At 43.0% G+C, this 26,091-nt stretch overlaps 2 protein-coding genes across 2 annotated transcripts in view; one reads left to right on the top strand and one right to left on the bottom strand.

The window, feature by feature from the left end:
• Positions 1 to 250: 250 nt before the first annotated feature.
• MOGAT1 (monoacylglycerol O-acyltransferase 1) lies at positions 251 to 20,689 on the bottom strand. Its single transcript, XM_054282753.1, has 6 exons — positions 20,512 to 20,689; positions 11,603 to 11,781; positions 10,996 to 11,197; positions 8,284 to 8,458; positions 4,655 to 4,854; positions 251 to 1,754 (listed from the first exon to the last, which is right to left on the bottom strand). Exons 1-6 carry the CDS (start codon positions 20,603 to 20,605, stop codon positions 1,600 to 1,602), a joined length of 1,005 nt encoding a protein of 334 aa, XP_054138728.1. The 5' UTR covers positions 20,606 to 20,689; the 3' UTR covers positions 251 to 1,599.
• Positions 20,690 to 21,712: 1,023 nt separating this feature from the next.
• FARSB (phenylalanyl-tRNA synthetase subunit beta) overlaps positions 21,713 to 26,091 on the top strand; it is a 35,006-nt gene continuing 30,627 nt past the window's right edge. Inside the window, exons 1-6 of the mRNA XM_054283048.1 lie at positions 21,713 to 21,792; positions 22,792 to 22,847; positions 23,775 to 23,929; positions 24,446 to 24,518; positions 24,801 to 24,916; positions 25,313 to 25,463. Coding sequence (XP_054139023.1) covers positions 21,735 to 21,792; positions 22,792 to 22,847; positions 23,775 to 23,929; positions 24,446 to 24,518; positions 24,801 to 24,916; positions 25,313 to 25,463 — 609 coding nt within the window. The 5' untranslated portion in view covers positions 21,713 to 21,734. The remainder of the gene's footprint in view (positions 21,793 to 22,791; positions 22,848 to 23,774; positions 23,930 to 24,445; positions 24,519 to 24,800; positions 24,917 to 25,312; positions 25,464 to 26,091) is intronic.

The following is a 26,091-nucleotide window of genomic DNA, read 5'->3' as shown; positions in this document are numbered from 1 at the left end:
TGCTCTGTCTGGCAAATACTTGTTTGGCTTTGGGGCGTTGGTTCAGTCAGAGTTCACTCCACAGAAGTCATTTCCACTCTTTTCTATAAACACCTTCCTCTTTCTAAGGATTTCCAGAATTTCTCTGGAACTTTCTTTCCAGAGTTCTACCTTGTTCTCAAAGGCCCAGGTGTGTTTCTCCCAAGAGCCTCCAGCCCATGGAATACACAATGTGTCCAGTACTGCTATTCCTGGAGCACCTCTGTGCCCAGCTGAGCCAGCTGCAGATGCCCAGGCTGCCTGACAAGCCCATGCCTGACCTGTCAGAGCCCCTCACTGATGTAATTCAGGCACCAAAACCACTAAAAGCAGAGCAAACTCTTCACTAACATCAGACTGCAAAGTCTGCAGGCAGTCAGAAAGTATGTGCAAATACAACAATTTATCTCATAAAAATTCAGTAATATATTAAAATTCTTTCCATACACAATAATCTCCAAGACCCAGGCATTTTCACTGAAAAAGAGTTTGGCTAAGATTTTTTTCTTTTCTTTTCTGAGGTGGATCTCCACATTTAGGATAAACCTTTTCTCAAATCCAGGCACCTGGTTTATATACAATGCATCCTCTTAACCTGCTGCAGCTGAGCTATGCTCACACTGCCTTGGCACTGCAGCTGTGTCACCCTGCAGCACCAGCTTAACACATCCCCACATCTGTCAGTGGGGAAAAAAAGGAATTATCAAGTACAATTTCCTTGGTGAAATTTCTAAACTGACTGAAGAAACTGGGCTCCACTTCCTTCTGTGCAAGTGCTTGACACAGGATTATTTTTAATTTGCACAGGATGAAGAGTTCACATGATTCCCTCTTTCTCCTGTCCTGTGCCTGTCATCTCTTGTGAGGTTGAAACTACCAAAGCTGCTTCATCTTCCAAACTTATGATCCAAAGCACAGATTGTCCAGAAAAGTCACATCATTCAGTGCTTCCCACCATCTAGCACACACATGCACACAAAAATCTCAACATAGTTCTCCAATCAGAAGGTTTGCTCTGCTCCATGACTTGGACATACCATTTTTGCCAATATCCAATTCTGGGTAGGGCTGAAAACTCCTATTTATTCTTGAATTCTCATGTAAGTGGTTTACAGCAGCCATCTGCTGAAAACATACACCTTCATTCCTGTGGAAGAGCAGCAGGGGTTTCTGACATTCAGAGGAGAACCTGATGTCATGTTTGATAAATGCTGGTAAACCTCTCAACCTCTAATCAAAGACTTTGATTTATGCTTCTGCTACTGATCTCATGCTGGGGCAATTGCCTGTCCTCAAGCTGTGGTAAGAACATCTGTGTGGAGTCTCTCACTCACATTTCTGGCACACATGAACCTAAAAGGACAATCAAAACAGCACTGGCTTCAAGGCTTACATCCCAATGATCCCTCCCCCCACCACCCAAGAATAAGATAAAAATCATTAAATCCTCTAATAATCCCTTCTTAAAAGTATTCCTTACATAAGGATAATTACAGATTGCAAAATATGGATCGCAAGAAAGACATCTTTGAGCAGACACTGTTTCTTTGCATGAGATTTGGAATTACAAATTGCAATTTGCTACTCGAAGATGAGAGATTTATGCGCAGGGATGCCATAATTGCCTTTGTGTTCTTCAAATAATTTCTTTAGTTTCTGTAGATACAATGCATGGAGCTGATCAATCTCTTCAGTGGTGGGGTTCAAGTTCTGTTTTACAGGGATGGGGCTTCCCACTGTAATTCAAAAACAACAGCATTAGCTTCATTGACATCTCTTTTTAAGCAGAAGTAAGAGCTTCACCACAGCTCCCATCCAGATTGCAGAATCACAGCACAGTTTTCTTACCCTGGGGCCTGATCCTGCCTTTCACAAGCCTGAGCCCTTGGGCTGGTTTTTCACTGACTTTTGCTGAAGTTCAGATAAAATTAATTAACACCCCCACCCCTCAACATTTCAGTTTGGCAGCAGAAGAGCAAATGAGAAGAGCGATAAGCTCTGACTTGAAGAAGCAGTTTACACTTCAAGATTCAATCCTATGGGTTATGTGCTGTCTACAAGTTCAACACAGTATTTTAAAAAAATGTACTTTCTCACTGTTTTCTGATGTGAATAATAAAACCACTCAATGTGAGGTGTGCTTAAGAGGACATGGTGCCCTCAACCACACTGTCACATGGACAGGACTGAAGGAAATATTTCTCTTCCAATTTATTCAAAATGGATATCACTGCACCAGAAATGTGACCTCAGCCTAGGGAGGGGCAGCATGTAGACCCCCTACACCCTGTGAGGTGTCTCTGAGCCATCCATTGCCCACAAATGGCACTGGAACCAAAATGTGACATTTGTGGGCAATGCCTGCTACCTGCTCCATGGGAAGTGACTCCATGGAAATCCAGAGGGCAGCCTTCTCTTCCACAAGAGGCTATGGCTAAAAAGTGGGTTGCTAAGAGAAGCTTCCCATGATCTCAGTGTCCCTGTGGTGTTCAGTCACCAGATTTTGACAGCTATTCTTGCACTGGAAACACCAACACCTTAACAGATCCAATTGGGATTACAGAGGAAGCCTAGAAAAACACAGAGCTAAAAGCACCCTCAGGACTTTTCCAAAGGCACCTGAAAATTCCTGTTAAGAGATGTTGCCACTTCAGATTGGATGGTGATGACTAAAGGGAAGCCTGGCCAGAACCACAAAGAGCTGAGTCTGCATTTTCCTGCTGCAGCTCCAGCTGCACCAGCTCTCAGGCCTGTGTGGGGCTGAAACTCAGACTTTGCACAGCTGGGGTGGGAACCCATGCCTGGATTGAGCAATACCTTAGAGGGGTGTGAAATCAATATACATACAATACAGGATTTCCAGAGGCAGGACTGGAAACAGCAAACAGCCCCCAATCCCTTCTGCAACAGTCTCTTCTCCCAAGAGTGAAGATTTCTTGTGGGATGGAAAACTACACTCATCTCTCTAATATTATGTGCAGCTTTAAGGAACTTGCTTAATTTGATATTTTAGGGCTGTTTCTAGTTCTGTAAAGCAGTAATTAAAAAAAAAAAAAAGTAAAGGAAAACCAAAAGCACTCATCAAGCCCAAACCAGTCAAATCCACAGATCTTGGCTTGGCTGAAGGCTCTTGGACCCATGGCTTCTGAACCAGGACTGGAATCAGCCATACCTGGCCACGTTGGCAGCACAGCTCATCACCCCAGGTGAGCTCACTGCAGCTCTCAGGAGCTGAGGCAATGCTTTCAGAGCCATGTTGAAGCCAAGAACACCCCACAAACTTCCAAGGACATGGGGACATTTGTGATGTTCTCAAACATGGGGAAAGATCCACAAAAGGCAAAGGACCTTGAGAGATCTTACAAGTTCTGTTGCAAGACTCTGGTCTTGCTGATTTGTAGCACTCCTGTGCTTTTGTCATGATGAAGAAATGCCTCATAAAATAAGACATTTTAAGCTTCAGAACAGCCCTGGTTTTATCAGCCCAAAAAAAAAAAAAAAAAAAAAGCAGATTATAGATCTCATCCAATACAGCTCATTCCATAAATTTGATAACTTTTTGGCTTTAAAATAAGTGGCTTTTTTAGCCTGCCTGTGAACAATGCAGGCATTAAAAATTAAATATTTTCAAAATATTCAACTGCATGAAGTGATAAAACACAGATCTGCTTGAAATTTAGCATAAAAAGAGCTATGTTTTTGTCTTAAAAATTTTTATTTGTTTAATACTATAATAGAATCAACCCCATAAAAAGGGAGGGCCACCTTCAAAGTCCCTTGTGGAACACCAGAAAAGCTCAATTTTCTTTAGTTCTCTCAGGTCAGAATCTGGCTAAAAATGATTTACCAAAAAAGAGCTATTGCCTTTGCATGAGACCCAGCATCACCTATTTTGTAAAGGTGTGGTTGTCAATAAAACCATGAAAAATATGTTCAGCTCCACACTCCAGTGAGAGTAGATGAGCAGTAATGAAAGCTTTTGGGGAAGAACACTCTCCCAAACTGCCAGTTGATGTGGCATGCACACTCCAATTAAACATGACAGGATCTTTCCAAGGGAAAAAGCCAAGAGGGAAGGAAAAACCCTAAAGAGCTGCAAAGCCATCTAAGTGGGAGCCTGCCCAAGGGCTGTGGCACCACAAGGTGTCCTCTCCCCTTCCTCCTGCATCTCTCCCTCTGGCCTGATGAGCACCAGCTCAGCACCACACAAACCCTTCCAGCAGCCCTGCTCCAGAGCTCTGCTGTACCTCAGCTGCAGCATCCAACTGTGACTTCTCTGCAGAGCTAAGAAATTAAGGTTCTGGGCTTCACACGAAACATCAGAACCCACAGCAACAGCTGCAGAGCTGTGGCAGCCCTCTTGGAAAAACTGGACAACTCTTGGATTTCTTCATGGATTGCCAAGGATAGGAGCCTATGGATAACTGAGAATGAAGAGTAATATTTGGCCAGAAAAGGGAAAGGAAGATAAGAACTGCCCCCTTTAACTGGGAAGGACAGTAAAGCTCACATGCTTGTTTTAGATGCACACTAATTAATTCTGTTAGAACAGATTTATAAATTTACAGATATTAGCAGCACATTGATGAATTTTTAAACATTTGCAAACACATTAGAAAAGGTGCAGGGAACTTACCAACTGTGTGAATAGGTTGCCTGTAAGGTATTAAGCCAAAACTGTATTGGAATACTCCTCTAGCATGAAACAGTGGCAAAGCAAAGCCCATTATCTTTTGCAACTTCTCCTGTACATTCCTGAGCCATGAACCTTTGGGGTTTGCAACCTGCTTGAACAGTTCATTTTCACCAAAGGAAAACACTGGGACCAGATGAGCCCTGTAAAACAAAGAGGACACTGAGAATTTTGCATCAGCCTGCATTTGCACTGCAGTTCACATCAGCAGCATGGAAACAGTTTCACAATAACCAGCATAGAGAGTTTCAGCAGCTTTGGATTTCATCAGCAACAGGCATTCAACTCCTCTCATGTGCAGCAGTTTTTTGGATGCCTTGGCTGGTTGGTGTTTAAAAAAAAAAAAGTGATTGGCACACAACTAGCAACTTGCTTTTGGCAGTATTTAGTTGGTTGGTACCTATTGCAACTTGTGACTGTTTGGAATTATGAAAATGAGTTATTGCATATATCATAAGTATGTCTTTATCCACTACTATTTCAGCAAGTCCACCCTTGTTCCACTACATTTTTTCCCTTGGCAAGCACAGAAGCCTCATTACTAACTTTATAATGCTCCCAGCTGGGTGGCATCAAAACCAGACCTTGGCTTTCCCTTGTCCTCTGACCGGAGTAATGTGTGCCCTTGATTTCAGCACAAAAACCTTGATAAAAACCAGACACCCTCACAGACACGAGTGCAATGCCAAATTCCTTCTCTGTGTCCAATTCCCAGCCAAACTCTGCTTCCTCTGGACTTCTTAGAAAACAGAAGCCCTAATCCATTATTACCAGAGGTCACATCTTGCCCACAGAAATTACATGAACCCACTTTGGCTCTTGCACAGCCTAATGAATTCTCATTCAGTTCATGAATTGGCCTGGGAGCAAAGGCACTGCCTAGCTCCTGGACAAACAGCCTGAGTGGATAGAATCAGTGCAGGTAAATCTAGCATTGTATTTAAAACCATGGCTGCTTTTTGATTCTTAGTTTCATTAACTATTCTACAGAGTTTAGAGAAAAAAAAGCAGGGTAATCCTAAGCAGTCTCTGAAGGATTCAGGGATGTTTTCTTTACTTAAATCTTAGTTTTTGTATCTTAGCTCTATTCTGTCCCCACTCCCTTTGAGAAAAACCTTACTGTAAAATAGCAGTATTGCTAGAACATTGTCAGGATGAGTATGTGCAGAGCTGTGAATGCCTGAGGAGGATGCACTGAGGACAGAGCTGGCTGGAAGCACTGAGTTCTGTCAATATCCACCTGCACAGTAAAAATCAGCTGCTTCAACAGCTTCTTTAGCCTGAGGACTCACACTGACTATCATTCCCACATACTGTTCTGACTAGTGTCTGCTCAAAGTTTCTTTCTCCAGTGCATGTATCACCCTGCCACCTGTAAAAGAAATATCATAAAGCCTGGTGCTTACTGTGGCTGTGTAAACACTTTTTACTACAACACTAAGACAAACAGGAACATCTTGTGCTGCAATAGCTCTGGTGCCCTGACACTGTGGGATTTGTTTTAATCTAGTGAAGACTTTTGCAAGATGCTATGTAGGAGGCTGAGACAGAGAAATAAGTAACTTATGATTGTGAAATTAAAGATAAGTTATCTGATTCATCATTTGTTTTGTGTCTTTAGGATTTCTTCACTTTGTATCAGATATTTGTACTACCTTGGACCAAAATGTCTTTTGCAAAAGTGCAGAGGACATTTGCTGACATATTCAGGCCACAATTGACAAGCTCCTAGCTGAGGAACACAGCTTCTCTGTGCTGGCAGCACAGGAGTCAGGGCCAGGGAGCACAGGCCTCTGCACTGCCCCTTCCTTCCTCAGTTGGTATTTGCTGCTGCAGATCATGATGAGCATCAGCAATGTGTGCAGGCACTGGTGGCAGATGGGGCTTCTCATCTGCATCCCACAAGCCTCCCTGGCCCTTTCATTTCCAGTTGAGTTGGAAATTTTCTTCCCATTTTGTTAATTGTTAAAAACAAGACTTCAAAAGCAGAAGCAGTTACTGGATGCCAAGTCTTTGGGCAAGAGCTCTGTTAGACTTGCACAGTCCCCCAGCCCTGCTGGACAGGTGAGCAGGCAGAATTCCTGTATTGCCACAGAAGCAGGTGTTGGTGCTGGTGTTTGTAGGAATAACTTGGAGCCTGCTGCTTACATGACCATGGGTGTTGCAGCCCTTAGCCACTGGGCAGAGACAGGCACTGCCACCCAGAGGAGGGCTCTAGGCAGCCATGACCCTTTCAGAAAGATTGGACCATCACTGGAATCTAAGTAAGTGAAGAGGTAAAGGGGCCATTCCTGTGTTTTGTAAGTGTCCCACTCTTGCTGTTATGTGTTGGAGATACTTTTGAAATCAATGTCTTGAGAGGCACAGGTGGATCTGATTTCTCAATCCAAATCAATTTAGATGAGAGATAATCACCACCAACCTTTGTGATATGACAGACCAGACATCTACCAACATACTAATAAAAACAAAAAAAAAGTATCTAAATATTCTTCTAATCTTTATGGTTAAAACAAATAAAAGCTAGTGAGTGTTGAGGATCCCACTGAATTAATCAACAGTTGGACTCAGGACTCATGTAGTCAGTAAACTCCTAATTCAAAGAAACAAATATTTTTTCTGGCTACAAATTAGACTAGAATGTTAGATTCTGTTGGCACAAAAAATTCTTTATGAGAATCCTAGTGATATGTGTAAGAAACACCCTTGGAATTTTGGCACAGAACAGTTGCTAGTTTTTTGCACTCTGTGTAAAAGCAGAGCCCCTCTTCTCAGAGACCACTTTTTCTCCAGTTAATAGCTTAAAAAGCTGCTACAGATTTCTCAAGACTAGTATTTTTTCTCATTGCTTCACATGTCAATGTTTAATCCTGGGAGCTGTTCAGAAAGTGTACCTGGAACAGAACATTGGTTTCAATATTTCTAATATACAAACCATCTAGACCAGTCCAGAACAAACACAATAACTTATACTGTGTAAATCACTCAAAAGACATTGATACCATCTCTGTTTAGTAACACACTGATGGCTGCTTCATAGTAAAAAGTTATCTAGTTTTTCTTGAGATTTTCACCAAAAATTCCCAGGAATTTAATTCTGCAAATGGCAATATTCAAAAGTCTTTAGAAAACAAATCTTCCTAGACCATAATTCTCAGTGATTTAATGAAACAGAGCCTGGCTATCCAATTTGTTTGTTTGTTTGCTTAAAATGATAAGAAAATTCTACCTTAATGTATCTTTAATTTACAGAACAGAAAGCAGAATGTTGGCCCTACTCAGAAAACCAGTCAAGATTTACTAATATTGTTTCATAATTCTTACTCTTTGCTAGTGCAGGAAACAACTGAAATAAAACAAGATATGCTAACAAAACCTACTGTTACAAATTATGAAAGTCAAAAGGAATTTTCAACACTCCCAGAGTGGATCTAGGTGGACAGATTGGCTCCTGTGCCAGATATCTGCAAGTTCTTAGACACTTAAACTCTTTCAAATTCTCTAGTATTATATAATATGAACTATATTTAAGAATCAATCTGCATTCAAAGCATGTTTCATGGAAGACCTACCCATGTTTCAGGGCCATTTTAATAAAGCCCTTCCTCTTGAGGATGTTCAAGGTGAGACTTCCAGGATGTGCATTCAGAGATTCCTCTGCTCCTCCAATGACAATGACAGATGCATGGCCACCTCCTTTATTGCTCAGCACATGGGAGACACTTTCCTTGGATGCAGAAACCATTCCTTCAGGAGGAAACATTTTGAGAGTGACCACTGGATCTTCATGTACAAGTACAGTGGAATTTAAGAATATTTTTGAATATATAATTGATGTTTCAAAATTACAACAGCACAGACCAGATTTCAAAGTTTTGGGTCAAGCTCCTTACTCTGGAACAGATTTGGTTTTGGGCACGTACTTTGGTTTCACACTGATGAGTTAAATGCTGTTGCCTATTGCAAGAGTTTTGAGTTCTTCTGGGTGTGCTCTTCTGGCAACTTAACTCCTCCTCAGAGAGCCTCTGTGCCCGAGAACAGGAGGTGAATGGCAGCAGATACTGCTGAGAGGCAGCAGCTAAAGCTGTACAGCAGGTGCATACAAACACAGCCACAGAGGGGTTAACAGGATGTGTAGAGGACTTGTTAACTCAAACATGGAGCTACAGTGCCAAGAAGATCCCTCCACTCTTTTCACAGCTATAAAGCAGCAGCTCCATCTAAGGCAATGGCATGACAGCATTAGAAGAAGCAGAAAAGACTCACTTCTACCATTCCTAATAACTGCATCAGCTCGTTCTCTAGTAACCAGGCCCAGGCACTCATCAATATTTAGGCTAACATAGCAGATTATCTGAAGCTTTTCTGGTACTCCTGCAGATATAGATACTTCTAATTGCAGGCACACTGCTGTACAAGACTTTATCATCTCCTTAGATCTTGCTCTGGACTTGATGCTTTAAAAAATTCATTTTCCAACAGCCTAGCACCTAATGTTTCAAAGGTTCCTTTTACCCAGAAGCTATGTTTAATTACACTGTGTTGAATTCATATAATCTAAGTGACAATTTAGAGATGAAGTCTAGTTTACATTGTTGGTTATACAGAGCTGGTATCAAAATGCACTTTTGGATGTTCTGCTCCCTGCTTGGTCTTTTTACCAATAGGGACATTACAATGTGGATTATAAAAATTTGGGAAGAGAGAGAAGATCTGCTTTTGAGAGCTGGCCACCAAGAGGAATAGCTTGCAACTGGAGCAAGTCCAGACCTCAGTAAAAAGCTACATCCATTTGCCTCAAACACCTTCACAGTCACTGTTACTCTGAAAATGCAGCTGACCTGGGACTCACAAATAATTCAAGTGGTGCTCATTCAAGTCAGCATGCATTTTCCCTGGAAAGAAGAGCAGAAATCACTGCCTTTCCCAGGGACAAATGTCTCCCCTGCCGAAGCAGAGCTGCCCTGCATGCTCACACCGCAGCCCAGGGGTGTTGCAGCTGCACTGCCAGAGGCAACAACTGCATGTGCTAGACAAGCAGAGAAAGAATGGGACATGAAACACTGTGCCAGGAGCGTGGCTTTCAGGACATGGAAGATCTTGCAAGTGTTTTATGATTGGAGTGGTGATCTGTATTATACCAAAGGGTCCCCTCTCATTTATCAGCTGCATGCCTGTGAAAACCAAGCTCCACTGCTGGCTCTTCTTTAGTGTGCTTTTTACTGCAGCTCTTTCTCATTCTGCAGGTAAATATTTGTTCCCATGGGTCAAGATGCCAAAAACATGTAAATCTGACTTCCAGACAATGATTAAACAACAGGGTTTAAAACTGCAATGCTCTACCATTGCCAGGTACCACTTTGCAAGCCTCAAAGACGCCCTCAGAAATTACATTTGCATGGAAAGGCATTCTCTGATATGTTGAAGTATACATAGATAAGTAATTCTGATATCAATCTGGGAAACATCCTAGGCATGTTTCTGTGCATGGAGCAGTGGAACAGCCTCTCTGAGATTGCAGTGTCTGTGTTGCAGTCATGAATAAAGTTAGATCTCTGTCTCCTGAACTTAGTCGTGGGCATCAGAACATGCTTAAATGCTGTGGTTGAGTGAATTTAAATAAAATAACTCATTTATTAAACCACTGGGAGGGAGCATTAGTACTTATTTCATTCTTCTCTTTTTTCAGTTCCCCCAACTCAATTGCTTGTTATTTTTATCTTTTATTGCTGTAGTACCAGTCATGAATATCACTCCTTTCTGAACAAATGCTTCTCAGAACAGAGAAAAAAGGTCCCTCTCTTTAGAGTTTACATCTCAATTAAAATTACACAAATTTGCAATATAGGACTTCAATCAGAAGCAAGCACTTAATTTCTGAGTATAAAGATACTTGCAATGTATAACACTAAGCCCTTCAGGTAAGAGATTAGCCTGAATTTGTTGTATAATTGCCTGCTAATGACTAAATAAAATTACAAAATATTATGCCCTTCTCTTCTTGTATATACTGGGTACTCAGGACTGCTATCTGATAGTTCAAAGGAAAAGCAGCAATTTCTTTTCAGAAAGAAAAAACAACTCAGTAATATAGTTTACAAAACTATTAATAAAACCTTCCAATTGTTTTTCCACAACAGTTCATCACAAAATAGAGGTTAAATTTAGCACCAACAGTGATCCTTCTGAAATTACTTACCATATATTAGTAGAGGAATAGACTCTACATTTGTAACAGAAGCTAAAATATGGAGCAACAGCTGAGACATTCTGCTTTTACCTACCAGCACTCATTATGTATTCTCTGAAGAAGGGACAGCCAAACCAGATGGGCATGATATGGAGATATGGAGTAAGGCCAGGAAATAAATTTTTGAAAGGAGGATCAGTGCAAAAGTTTCCAAAGGCTCCAGCAACCAGGACCCCATGAGGGTGAAAGCCAAGTAAGTAGTTGTGATTTGGGTTCAGTTCTGAAGTTTTTATAAGCTGAAAAATAGAGTCAGTGATAGGCATTATGATATTTACCTCAAAAACAACAGCTATGGAGATTGCACATTGATTGTGCAAAAGATTGACAGGACATAGAAGCAACAACAATGAATTTCCTTCTGAGCACTTAAAATTACTGTCCTGCTTTACAGATAAACAAAGCTTAAATGGATGTGTCAGGATACCATGTCCAGATTTACTGTGCTGAAGCACCACCTCGTCACCCAACAGTCCACCTAGAAAACCAGGCCCTGTCCCCTTTTGTCACTAAATCTCAGATTTCCCATGTTTTAAAAAGACGTTCACCCCAGTGAGAGTATTAGAATTTTAGCAAAGATGAGTCTTAGATGTCTGTCCATGGTTCTGGCTATTCAAGGTGTTTGTGAGAAACCCTTTACTCACATGAATGGGAAAGTATTCCCTGAAGTACTTCCAGACAGTCCAGCTCCTGACCCAGTGGGACCGCCTGCCCCCAGCACATGGTGTTCCCCAGTCGAGGTACAGCCACAGCAGGTACAGGACAGCAAGGAACCAGAAGTTGCCCAGGATCAGGATCACAAAGAATCCACAGCAAAACTCTGCTACAAGAGACAAAAAGTGAAAGCATAGCAAGCATTAATCACATCTGTGTCCTTTTAAGAATGCCCAGCCCTGATATGTTTTTAGAGATTTACTCAAAATGCACACAAATTGAACTCAGCTTATTCCACATGGTGTTGTTACAGTGAGGGTGAAACATTACAAGGCTGTATCATCTCAGTCTATTATTTCTCCCTCTACTGCACAACTGGATGTTTGGTAGAGAGCATCTGGTTTACCTAAGGCAAAATAAAAGGAGACAGCAAGAGTTAACAAGGATGTAATGCTTCAGGGAGTGAGAAGAAAGGAAAGCTGGGGAAGCAAAGAAGGGAAAAGCCACAGCAACCTCTCTTTTCTAATTACAGTGATATTGGGCAATCATTTTCTATTCTCCTTCTCAGCTTCTCTACCTATAGTATGGAGTGATAGTTCCACTCCCAGCCAAAAGTGCTGTCACTGGCCAAGGAGATGCACTAGACAAGACCAAAACATGGAGAGGTTCCACTTCAGCCACTAAACCCGTCAGCCAAAGGGGAAGTTCAGTGTTGCTGTGGGAATGTAACAGCAGCTAAGCCCTGATACTTTCAAACCCAATTAAAAAAGAATTGTAACACCCTGCTACAATTGTGATATATAAGAATTGTATTATACACAATTCAAAGAGCAGAAAAAAGTTGTTTGGTTAAATATATTTTGTTACTTGGGGCTCAGCCTTGAAATAATTACTCAGGGAAATCCTATGGAAACTTTATCTTTGTAGAACCTGCAGAATTTTAGTTTTGGAGTGTGTTGAAGAGCTGTGGTCTGAGATGTCTGAGGAGTAGGAGCTGCTGCTCTCTGCCCTGTGGTACCCCTGCAGCAGCCTGCTTGCTCTGCCACCTCCTGAACAAACCCCATCAGGCTCATGGATCAGAGGCTGAAGTCCAGGTTGCAAGGGAGCCAGGGCTTTAACATCATAAATTTATACAGTGGCAAGCAAAACAGGACCTAGCTCTCACTGAAGACTCAATGGGCAGAGTTGCAGGAGCCCAGTGTTTTTCAGAGATATTTTACAATGCAGAAGCAGTAATTTATGTCTCAAAATTGACTGGCTTTCATGAGGGAAATATCCTGTGAAGTCCTAGAAGTTACACCAGTGAAACATACTGAGCTAAATACATCACTAAATAGAGCAGATTTAAAAACAAACAACAGAAGTACTTCAGGCAATAATTTGGCTCGCACAATGTAAAATATCACCAGAATTGAAGACTTCAGAATAAGGAGATGAACCAAGAGTAAAACCCACTCATCCTAGCTCAGAGATCACCTTCATTCAGGAGAGATATTACTTGGGTGTTGAAAAGTCAGCAGATTCCCTAGACTGTGCAGGTTTTGAGCTGAGATCTCAGCTTGGTCTACAGGCACATTACCATTTTCTCCAACCTGAATATTTAATTTTTCCTGAACTTCAACCAGTTTGTTCCTGAGCCTAGTTTGACTGTGCCTTCAGAACAGAATTGGATATCTTGTCTAGAAGGGGATGAACGTTTACATTTCCAGCAGAAATATGAGCAGAAAAATAAGGAATTACATTTGCTCTGAGGAAGGGAGAAGGAGATTACCATAAACAAATGCAGGAGCAGGACAAAACCTGCCATTTTCAAGGATACTGCATTCTTCAGTACAGAAGCTCACTGCTGCTTCCTCAAGCAAGCAACCCTGGTCTTGCACAGAAAAGCACTTCAGCAAGAGCTCTTGAAAACACCACAGCTAACTGAGGCCCACAGACCCCCAAGTCAATGTGGAAAACTCACAAGAACTGAAATCAGTTCTAAGGAACATCATTAATGCAGGACAAGTAACACAGATGAAATATGACACCTCAATTCTACAAGGAATTTCACAGGGAAACCCACAACAGCATCACTCCAAAATAGGGCACAGAAGTCTATTGAGGAAAAGTCATTACCTGGTCCTTGAAGAAGAGCTCCTGAAACTATAGAAATTTCTAGGAATGCTAATCTGGACAGGGTGCCAAGGTTCTTAGTTTGAACAAGTATGAGAAGTTTCTTTAGCAGCTATAAATCAATTGATTTGTTATGCAAGATTTAATAAGTATTTAAATTTCCTACCCTTCCTTTCAGAAGCACTTTTGACTTAACAGAGAATCAATCACATGGCTTTTTACTATCAGTTTGCTAGCAAGCAGCTGAAAAGTGCTTTGTAGCCAAGCATCCTTGCTGTGAGAGCTAATTTCATCAGCACTGAGAAGGCCCAGATAGCAGTACTTAATCCTGGTCAGACAAACATCTCCACATCAACAAGCTGCCTGCTTTGCTTTAGCTAGGACACCTTCCTGAGTGCTGGCAAGGTGTGGGGAGATAAGTATGCTGCTAGCACTTCCTCAGGGGAGCTCAGCATCTTGTAGGACAAAGTTGATTACTGCATTCCCAATGAGACATGTGAGGCAAATTCCTTTTGCCATACCTCCTCATTATTTCAACGAATTAGCAGCCTGCAAGATGAGCTAAACACTGATGACTCAAAACCAATGAGACTGTAAACACAAACCTGATGTTTTCTCCTCCAGACAAGACAGTGAGTAAATAAATAACAACCTTTTTAAGTAAATTCATAAACAAATTCCAGGCAAAAGGTGAATAACTTGGGATTTGTCACTCTTCAGCATCATGTTTTTGGATGTAGTTCCAGTGTACATTCTAAGTGTAATGTTTTGTTTGAACTTGAATTAGAGATTTGAAAAGTATCTCTGTGATGTATTGGATTTTGAGGGTAGGTGAGGGGAGATAAGGAAATATAGACTAAAAGACAAATCACTGCCAGGAAACTCTGAACATTTGGTTTGTGAACCAATATTGGCGTGTTACTTCTCCATTTTGCATTTGCAACACATGCATACTCATATTTTGCAACAAATGGTGAAAACCACTCTATGTAGGGTGAGCAATCAGCACTGGCAGCCATCCTGCCCAATGATATTTGCACAACTGATCCTTCAATCATTAATCAGGCTCTGAGTTTGCAACTGGGGGCACCAAATGTATGAAACAGTTAAATGTCAGAGATAGGCGGCAGGAAAACAGCACAGGTTGAATCTGGAAATTGGAAGTTTCAAACACATTTGGAGTTACTACGGCATCAAAACTGTTTGATTAATATCTGTTGTGAAAGCCACCAAATGCAATATTGTCCCTTGAGGAGAGAGCTCCCATTACGCTCAGAGCAGTCATGGACAGCGTGGGCAGAGCAGGTGTGTCCCTGGTGCCAGGGGTGCTGGTGTCACCCCAAGCAGCACTACAGGCTCTCTGCAGTGCTCCAAAAACCAGGCAAAGGAGCTCACTCCAAAACTGGTTGGGCAGCCAGCTTTTGTTGGATTGGATCAGTCTCCTGTGAAGACTTTTGTCAGGTTATTGGTTACACCTGGGAGCCACAAAGACACCTGAGCACTCCTGCCAAGGCAGCTGTATCTCAGCAGGGCTGTGACAGCAAACACAAACACTCAGATGCCAAGCTTTAGAGGCCTGTTGATGCTGAAATTTGGTTCCAAGTTCCCAAGACCTTCCACTGGCAAACACTGATAAACTAAAGATAGAGAGCATTACACACAACTGACCTGGAGGAAGAGTGGCCTGGATACCATAAATCCCCAAGTTACTAATTGCCAAATCCCAAGACAGCATGCCAAATTTAATCTATATGTTTCCCACTTCTTTTCTTTCCCCTTAGGGATTCACTGTCACTTATGTTCACATAAGGGTTGTCAGGCTAGGGTCTCTAGCCTGACACAGCACAGCTGTTTTTTCTTAGTATTTTTGAGAGATACAAACAAATACTCACAAATACAAACAAATACTTGATTAAATTCCCTCCCTAAGATGTAGGTAACAGAGGCAGCATTCCTAAAAATACTAGTCAGTAATAAACCCTGTTATTCTCTGTGATCACACTTCTACCCATAGGCCACCAATAAATTTCATGGATAGATGAGTACAGAGTGACAAAATCAAGTAGCAATACCAGCCAGCTTGCTAGGAAAGGCTCATGGAGCTTAGCTGAGTTTTCTTAAGCATCAAAAGAGTTTGTTTTTTTTAAAGACTTTGAGGAAGAACAAAACTATATTAGTTATCTAGCTATTGCTGATGAATTAAATCAGCACCAGATAACAAACCCTTGTGGCATGTTTGCAAGAAAGGTTAATATTTGCTTTAGCACATTACACTGACACCTTCTTTCTCAACACAGAAACCACTTATTATTCCAGCAGCAATCTCTCACTCTGTGGCAAACGTTTCATCATTTCTACTCTTTTGGGGAAGCCAGATCCACAACTCAAAACTGTCTCCAGCAAGTTCAATTAACAGACTGCTTCATCCTACATGCACAGAAGTTTAATCACTAGAGAACAGGATGTAGTTTAACATATACCAATGTCCTCAGCATATTATTTTGTGGCTTTGTGCATATTAAAGAATACCTTATATTATATACTGATTTTGCATTATTAAGGGTTTTGCAAATAATTAGGGGTACCTGCACAACAGTCACTTCCTAAATCCCCAGTGAGGAGACCAGAGACAATGCCCCAAAAGTGGGCCTTAGGAGGTGCACTATTCTCCTCTACCATCACCTTTTCTCAGAGAAAAACCCTGGTATCCTGGCTGGATGAAGAATTAAACTCTCATTTCCTTCTCTCATTGTCTGGCCCTAGACACCACCACTCCACCCAAGCTGCTCAGTTTTGCATTTGGTTTTGTACATGTTCAAACTCCACTGTCCATTTTCACATCAGGGGCACAGAAGTTAGCAGGAGCACATAGCTCACCAACTCACCTTCTAGCTTTGCTTTCTTCAAAAATGCTGTCATTTGATTTGTGTACATTAGAAAGAAAGGAAAACAAAAGACTAAAGCACTGGGAAAGCAGCATTTCAACCAAATCTGACTGATTTTTCTTTGTTTTAATGGTTTTGCCTTTAAATGAGCCCTTTGCTCTACCTCCTGATACAAAGTGACCCTCACTGACAGATGTGCAGTATGAGGCACACAGCTCACAGCACACACCAAGGATAAATGCCCATCTGCTGTGTGAGAAACAGAAAACCTACACCTGTTCCCAATAAGAGGCTATCAAGCATATTGGTAAATGCAGCAAAATTAATTCAAAGTTCTTTAGAAAAATATTTCCAAGCTTAAAAACAAAGATTTCCTGCAAACAACAGGCACATCCATTGCATCCAGTGACAATTCCTTTATGCACAATGAACCTATGATAGAAAAATTGGAGCTATGTAAACTCTTTGCTTTGTCAGTCCTGCAGCACTCACAGGCTTGGAGATGTTATTTCTCCAGGTGACTTTCTGCCTGGGCTTGGGCTGGACAGTGGCACAGAGTGACCAAGAGCAGCCAGCACACAGGCTCACAGGCAGACATACTGTGGGTGTTGCATGGACTTGAGACAGGGCCAGACCTGCCCCAGGACTGTCAGCCCCCGGCCAAGCAAACAAATCCCAAATAACTGCAATTACAGACATAAAACTACCATCTGTAAAAATTGTCTGGTTTAGCCTTTTATCCAAAGTAGATATATGAGATTGCAAAATTTCATGTATCTGCTGTTTCAGCAGTAAAACACTAATGGCTTGACACTATACTTCAGCCTGAAGCTGGTTTGGATTTGTGCTTAACACAGTGAGAAATAGCATTTGCCAGTTTTCAGTTTTAACAGCTTTAGTTTTCTGGACTCAAGACTAGTAACACTTGTCTTTCAAAAGACAGAAGCCCAATTAAAATACTTCTCTCTTTCATGGAACTTATATCCAAACTTTTCTGGTCTGCTGACTTGGAGAACATAAGATAGAAAACCACATGGCATTTTCAGTCAGCACACAGTGGGAATCTGTTACCAATGGGCATTTCTCTGATCTAATCCAGAAACTCTTATATTCACCTCCCAGTATTTCAGAACTTATTTTTGTTTCCGGTGTCATGCCCCTGGATAAAGAACAAGCAAATCACTGTTACAAAGAAAACTTGTCTTTTCCCTTTGAGGGTGAACTTTGGCAGCTTGCAGCACAGAACAAGGAAGTACAGGAACTTACAGCCAGAATTTTAAAGAGGTTCCTTTTGTATCTAATGAAATTCTGTGCACATCTGTACAGCTTTTTTGAGACAGAGGCATGTTTACTCTGCCTACACTGCACAGCAGAAGCAAGAGATCTCTAGTGCAGATCCAGCCCAAGCTGGTACACTGCATGAAGAAGCAGAACTTTGCTTGTACCAGGCTTCTGCTGCTGTTTTCTTCAGTATTTGCAGACTGATTCACTCTTTCTACAGTGGGGATGAGATTTAGGCTTCAACAACTACTGCATGTCTGAATTTCAGGCCAGCTTGTGAGTTGCACAAGTAAGAGGGCATTTTCAGTCATCAGTTCCACAGTCTCAGAAAACCATGCAGCAGTACAACAAAGCAAGCCTGGAGAGCAAGGGCTTTTTACATTTTTCAGCCGGGAAGATAAAACCAAGAGTCTTATCCAAGTCACATTGTGAATTCTAAGTTGTAATAAGCTCACATTCCCCTTACAGCTTACTCAGTGCACGAAATCACTTTTTCACACGTCACTCCCCAGATTTGAAGCATATCATTGACCAATTCAGGGCACTAATTTACAGTTATCTTACTTCATCTATTAGTCCTACAGTTCATTTTACTAAGCTATGGCACATTACAACACACCTAGATGGACAACTTCAGCAGCTAAGCCAGTACCCCATTTATTCACCACTCTAAACAGGATCCCTCTATCTATATCATGAATCATTAGCTGTCATAGGGCATTATCTGTTCAAGTTTTCACATGCAGATATGTAACACAAGACAGACAATCAAGACCATGCTTGGCATAAACTAGTTCCAGCCACACACAAACCCCCAAAGAACACCTAAACCTCCAACCTATTCTGTGATGAACTCACACAGTATTTCACTTCTCCCAAGGCATCCCCTCCCTGATTTCAAAGTGTCACTATTGAATCCAAAGCTTACAAACAAACAACATGTCTTCATAAAAAAAAAAAAGGCTGAAAAATCCAGACAAAGGGACAGTCTAGAACATCAGAAATCAGCCCATTTCTCACTGCTCTTAGTCATTTAGGATTCATCCACCTGAATTTTCCTGCAGCTAAGTGAAACGTTTTGGCCAGATCACTGGCTGCCCTTTCACTTGAAAGCATCCGCCTACGAAATGACAAGGTCACACTGGTCAGCTCTAAAGATAAACATCCCCATGGTGCACAAGCAGGTACTTATTATTAGAATCACATTGTTAATCAAGCATTCTTGCAAATCCATTTCTTCATGATCACATGAACTCATGACACTCAACATAACCAGCCTTAAGACCATTTCTGAGTTGATTTTCCTTGACATTCCCAGGCAGTGCCAGCTGCAGGTGACAGCTCCGTACTTTGCCTGCTAAACTACAGAGAGGGGATTTTCTGCATCCTGATCACTTCTAGTAAGCACAGGAAGATGTGGTTTTCTGCAGCAGTATTGCTACATTAAGGCAAAAAAAAAGCTTTCTTCCACTGACCCTGAACATCCGCTGCTTTATGAGACTTAAATAATGGCTCATGCCAAGACCTAATTCAATAACAGAAAATTAAAAGAACAGACTACTTACAACGTAGCCACAAACAGAAACAGTTTATCATTTAAGTATATACAATTTTGAGGTAGCAGAACAACTGCTGATTAATCCGTGAAGATGCTTCATACCCTCCATACATCCCTCAAATTTTTCATGTGTGGGTTAGCAACCTAAAAAAAAACACCTGAAAGACATCAGACCACCTGTAGGATAATATATTTGTAAGACATACAGGGAAGATAAGTGCACACTACTTTTTACCTTGTAAATCCTACAGCATAGACAATCTTGAAGTGTTACAGCATTTCCAGTGACACTATTCAAAAACCACTTCCCAATTTATACAGTCCATGAATTTAGTCTCATAGAGTGTAGAGAGTAGAGTCTCATCTTATCTTATCAAGTGATTCATTTCATCAAATTCAAGATACCCACCCATGTGAATACAATTTGATGCTGTGAATAGGTGCTTAATGATAGGTGTCTATTAAGATTTTAGGAAAATTAATTATAGAGGAACAGTCAGCAGAAAAAGATTACCAAGCAGAATTAGTAACACTTTCTTAAAGCCAGTGAGGATATTTTTCATACACTTACAGAACTGTCTGCATTTGAATCAATTCACTGACAATGCCCATTATTTTTCATTACCTTGTTAAATGAGAATTTATTGAACTACAGCATATAAAGTTATTTAACGAAATTATGAATGAAAACAGCATTAGTCATGTTCCAGACCTTATGCTCATCTTCGATAAAAAAAAGTTGCTGTCAGAAACCTACTGGGCGTCTCAATGAGGAGCCACAGACACTACCTTTTTAGGCTCATATTTGAAGCAGAACCCATAGAAAGAAACAGACACCCATGAGAGGGGAAAAACCATTCAAAGCTTTCAGGGAAGAAAGAAGTGCGATGCTCCAGCCCGCCCGGGGATCCCCGGGGAGCCGCTCGCCCCCGGCCGCTTCTGCACCCACGTGGAGCCACGGCTGGCACCGAGCGATGCCCACGGGTAGCGCCGGTCACGGAAAAGCCGCTTCTCGCCCTTCTCTCTCAGGGGCAGGGGCAGGAAGGAGGAAGGCTGTTACCCAGCAGGAGGAAGGAGAAGATCCACTGCAGAACGGCGACTGTCTGGATCCTCCTCTTTAGGGGGATATTGATGGGGGCAAACTCGACCTTCATGCTGACGGAGAGCAGCGCGGGAGGCACGGAGCTGCCGGCTCCAGCCCCGGCTCCAGCCCTCGCACCTGCCCGCTGCGCGCCGTTCTGTCGCGGCCCCGGCCGGGCAGGACGCGCCCCTCCCGCCGCCGGCGCTGCCCACGGCCGCGGGTCCGGCAGGCGGGGACGGGGAGGCGGTGCCGCCCGCCCCGGCCGCGGGAAACCTGATCCTGGAGCGGGAGCGGGCAGAGCCCGGGCACGGCTGCGGGGGCTGGCGGCGGCTACACCCCCTTCGCCCACAGGCGGCTGGAGCGGGTCCCCCGGCCCGGAGCGCCGCGGCTGCCACCGCTCGACATGAGCGGCACCGGGCGGAGGCACCGCGGCTGTGTCGGAGCGAGCCCCGCGCCTGCGGAGCCAGGCGCGCCCTCACACACAGCACCTGCGCGGCCCTGCCGGGCTGTTCCCCTCGGAGCGCCCGGAGACCCGGCACTCCGGGGCGTGCTTAAGGCTCTTACCATTAAAGAGCTTATGGAGCTGACCCAGGACTTAGAGTTCCTGCAGTGTTTGGCGTCAAGCGTTTCGTTTTTAATTACACCAGCACACGCACAGCCTCCTCCCGCCCGCGGCGCTTCGCCCGGCGCGTCCGTGACAGGGATCGTCAGTAAATAAAACTTCGGTGTGAAAAAGAAACCACCCCCCGAAACTTGTACAGCGTTGCCCCAGCTGACACCCCTCTCCATGGGGACGACGGCAGCGCCGGGATTCACCATTCCCCGCGGGGACAGGGATAATGCTGGGACTCACGGTCCCCACGCGAGGACGGTGACACTGGCTCCGCCGGGACTCACGGTCTCACACGGGCCGCCTCTCCCGCCCGGCGCCGGTGACAGCGCGGGGCCCCGGCGCGGGCTGATGTCACCGCCGTAGCTGCCCGCCGCGCTGCCGGGGCTCTGCGCGCCGCCCGGTCCCTCCCCAGGGGTAGCACGGGCTCGGAGCAGCCCCACGGCCGCCCGGGCGCGGTGTCACGGCGCCGGGGAGCGCGGCCGGCGGCGGGCGCGGCCGGGGGTCTGGGGGCGGCCCTCGGGCAGCGCGGCGGGAGCGCGCCGGGGCCTGGCGGGAGCGCGGCGCAGGCGCAGCGCGGGCCCGGGCCGCCATGCCGACCGTCAGCGTGAAGCGGGAGCTGCTGTTCCAGGCGCTGGGCAGGCGCTACAGTGAGTGCCCGCCATCCCCGCCATCCCCGCCGTGCCGCGGGACGCGCCCGCACAGCACCGCGCCCGCCCGCTGCCATCGCCGCGGCCCCTCCGCCGCTGCCCGCCCTGTGCGCGCGCGGTGCCGCCGGCCGCGTGTCCCGGGGCTGCACCGGGGCTCTCGGGGAAGCTCAGGCATCAGCGCCGGTGGCTCCCCTGCCGCCTGCTCCTCGCCTGCGCACGGCACGCCAGGCACAGCCATGTGTCATCCTCGGCCCCTTCAGCCCACTGCCCTGACACGCACTGCTAGAGCCCAGATCGCTCGGGAAGTGCAACCGCGCATCCCCGCATGGCGGTTCCTGTTGGGAGTTTCACTGTCTGTGTTAGGATCTGGTTAAACGAAGGAGGAGGGAGAAGAGCGGGGAGCAGGCAAAGCGAGCGGTGAATAGCGAGGGTTTATTCAGTCCTTCCATCTTGGCTCTCGATGCGGATTTAAGATCTGCTCGGCTGGAGGAGCGTTCAGGACATGCAGTGGTTTCGAGCAGACGGAAGCTGTGGCTCTGCAGACAGCCCGGTGCATTGTCAGAGCAGGGCATTGTCAGATCTGCGTTGTCAGAACGGGGCTGTTCTGCGTTACTCACGTGTTGATGATGCAGTTGATGCAACCTCTGTAGAGCAACCTGTCTGATCAGAACAGGAGCACTTGGCAGAAGCTGCCCAGTTATTCCCTTCTGATTTCATTGTCTGTTCAAGCCAGAGTTGCTCTGACAGATCTGGCTGAGGAGCTGAGCTCCAAAGATCAGAAGCCCTCCTTTGTGACTGTAAGAATACCACGACAATAAATCAAATATATACTAAAGAAGCTGCTATTCAGATGCAAGTATAAGGGAAAATCTTCAAATTACTTTTACCTTTTTTTTTTCCCCAAATAACATTTATTATCTTCTTTGAAGACATTGTAAACACACAAAAATTAGCTCTGAGGTCTTCTTATTAACCAAAATTCACCCTCTTCCTTCACAGCGGATGAAGAATTTGATGAACTTTGCTTTGAGTTTGGTTTGGAGCTTGATGAAATTGTAAGTAATGTTTTTATTTGTTGCTTTTTGAGTAGATGTAGCATATTGACAGCATTGATTTTTGGTAAGAGTTTGTATGGCATTGTTTCCAGTATATCCCCTGTTGCAATGGTGTAATGCACTGTATTAACACAGATGTTTTGAATCTGGGAAAAAAACCCTCAGACATACAAAAGTTACTGCTTTGGAAGCAAGAGCCTCCAAGATGGCATATTGCAATACTTCCTGGAGGTCAGCACTCCGTACTGCTTGATCTCAGGCACCATTTTATTTAGCAGCATAAGTATGGCCACAGAACATATATTGATCATATTTTACAATATCTGCTTGTCTTTGTTTGATATACAGTCATCTGTGCAATATCCACAAAACTGTATTTGTCCTGGACATTGTTAGCTGAGTTGTAACTAATTTATATTTAACATTTTTATTTCGGTTCTGTACTTGTGGAGATCTGCTATTCCTGATAACTCTATCCATGCAAATCTTGTTCAAGTAGACCTGTTTTGGTTTTGCCATTTAATTTTAGTTTATTGGCTTTTTAATGACGCTTATCAAAAGACATTTGAATGTCATATGTTATGCTTTATTTCAGAATAAATTTGATTATGACATGTCATTTGCCAATCTATTGCCAAAAATAATGTCTCAGATCTCTGCTGGGATCTGACAGCCTGGAGGTTCTAGCTTCTATAACATTTTTTTCTTAAAATTTTAATACTGAATTTTTCTTTTGGTACACTGCTTTATAGTTTCTGAATTTGAGGTTTTATGTCATCCCTTGTATTTGGTGTGTCTGTTTGCTGTATAAATGCAAATTATAGTGTTAAACTTCTTATTAATACAGTTTCTCCTATCGTATCACTATCATACTGCTGTCAATGTTAAGATATATCAGGTTAAACCCTCATTTTTGCTTGATTTCAGACATCTGAGAAGGACATTATAAGTAAAGAAAAGGGTGAAGAAAAGGCCAAGGGTGCCTCTGATGTCATTCTCTATAAAATTGATGTTCCTGCCAACCGCTATGATCTGCTTTGCCTGGAAGGGTTGGTCCGAGGACTGCAGGTCTTTAAGGAAAGGTAAGGCAGAGTTGTGAGATCTCTGTGGTGTTTGTTGAAATTTGGGTCCATTTCTGGTCAGTAAACAAAACTTTCTACTTGCTTGCATTTGGAGTATGATTATGTGTGTAGATGAGATTCATCAGGTGTTCCTCTGGAGAGGATCTATTGCATAACTTAAAAAGACCAGACTAGAATGTTCCTGGGTTTTGTATCTGTTCTAAAAAGTTTTCAATTGCTGTTCCATTTGAGACTTATCCTCTGTAAAGAACTCCTGCAGAGAAACTTCCTTGTGATCCTTTCTAATAAATACCAAAACAAATAATTTATTTCCCTTTTCTACAATGACTTCATCTTGCTGAGTTCTTCCTTTCTTGTTCAGTAATCTGTTGACCATCCCATAAAAAACAAGTTCTGCACAATTAGCTTATTACATGCCAATAAATGTTAGCAAGGAAGTTTTCTACATATAATTCCTGCTCCATTTCTAGAGTTTGCTGCATTTCAGCTACAGACTTACTTCTGTTTTTGTTTCAGGATAAATCTCCCTAGGTTTGAAAAGATAATACCAGCTGAGGGTGAAGGTCAGAGGCTGATTATCACTGAACAGGTAAAATTGTTTACTGCACTTTTGTAAATGCATTGAGAGTTGCTGAAGCAGCAAGATCCATATCAGTACGATTTTGTAAGAGCAGTGAGACTGGAAATCTTATTTGCAGAACAAGAGCTGAAGACATTTAAATATCTCTACTAGTTGTGATCTATTCTTAGGAATGAGGAGTGGGAGGAACAATAGACAGATTATTTTGGGTGAACCTAGTAGCAGATCAAATCAAAGTTTCAGATGCAGCTGAAATCAGATCTCTTGAGGAGCTGCTGTTGTGAATTGCAGACTGCCCAGGTCCGGCCTCACGCTGTGGCCGCCGTCCTGCGGAACATAACTTTCACCAAGGACCGCTACGACAGCTTCATCGACCTCCAGGAGAAGCTGCACCAGAATATCTGCAGGTCAGTGCTTAAATTTATAGTGTGTAGTGTCTGTGTCTATGATTTTATCACATTAAAACTGCACATCCCTGTTGCAGAGAGGTGTTATGGTTATGCCAAGGAAAATCTTTGATAGGAGCTCTCTTGATCCTTCTCATTTCCTTGCCTGTTCAGCTGTTGCAGTTTATTCAGCAGTTGAGACAGAAGTGTTTAGCAACATTCCCATTGGATTTGCCTTGACAGTTGTGTTGCTATTCATAATAATATTTATTAAAATGTTATTCATCGAATAATTTCTAAGCTTCTCAAAATTATCCTTCTGCTTTTTCATTAAGCTCTTTTTTCATAAAGCATCATACTGCAAGAAACTCCCAAGTATTACTAGTAAAAACATTATTTTGCCTTCTTTATTTCTAGGAAAAGAGCATTAGTAGCAATAGGTACCCATGACTTGGACACCATCACTGGTCCATTTACTTATACAGCCAAAGCACCTTCTGAAATTAAATTTAAGCCCTTGAATCAATCCCAGGAGTACACAGCCTCACAAATTATGGATCTGTATAGGGTAAGTGGAATTTTTCAGACTCGTTGCACTAAATGAGGAGGATAAATTTCCAAGGCTAAATGTCTCTCATATCCTTGTTATTAGAAGTTGTTGTTACAAATCAAACACAATTGTCTTCTGTAGCTTAACAGCCATTGGACATGCCATATTTTGCTTGTCATGTTGGAAAACACACACTGGCCCTGGAGACAAATCATCAAGTGCCTCTGACTAAAGAATAAGAGAGCTCAGAAACAAGAGAGACTAAAAGGAAATCAGATTTTTGATACAGCACATACTTTATGACTTAATGTCATTAGAAAAAAAGTAAATTTTGAATCAAATTTAGGTATGTGTCAGTATCCAGCAATTTATAACTAAAAGTATTACATTGCTAATTTTAATCACTTTTAAGAAGAGTTCCTATAGACTAAGGATATTTGGCAATGTTTGTGTGCTGTGGTGAACAAGACTATCATTTGGACAGAATGGCCTACACATGTTGGAGAGAATTCTTAAATAATCTTCAGCACTTCTGAAGAAAACCAAAAATCCAGTTCTTTAATTTCAGACTTTTCCTGCTGCTGGGAGCAGATGCACTTTGTTACTAAAGTACCTAACTCTAACCCAATCCTTCCCACCTTCAAAA

The sequence above is a fragment of the Melozone crissalis genome, unplaced genomic scaffold (genome assembly GCF_028551555.1).
Source record: "Melozone crissalis strain CALT ecotype California unplaced genomic scaffold, PUWL_Pcris_2 ptg000034l_1, whole genome shotgun sequence".
Classification (NCBI taxonomy): Eukaryota; Metazoa; Chordata; class Aves; order Passeriformes; family Passerellidae; genus Melozone; species Melozone crissalis.
This window is presented reverse-complemented; position numbering and strand designations above follow the sequence as displayed.

Bases quoted from the DNA above. Each gene is read 5' to 3' on its own strand.
- MOGAT1 (XM_054282753.1), bottom strand. From the start codon at position 20,605: ATGAAGGTCGAGTTTGCCCCCATCAATATCCCCCTAAAGAGGAGGATC. The intron at 11,198-11,602 runs GTGAGTAAAGGG...TCTATTTTTCAG, and splicing joins GGGAATACTTTCCCATTCAT to CTTATAAAAACTTCAGAACT. The intron at 4,855-8,283 runs GTAGGTCTTCCA...TTTGTTTTACAG, and splicing joins AAAATGGCCCTGAAACATGG to GGCTCATCTGGTCCCAGTGT.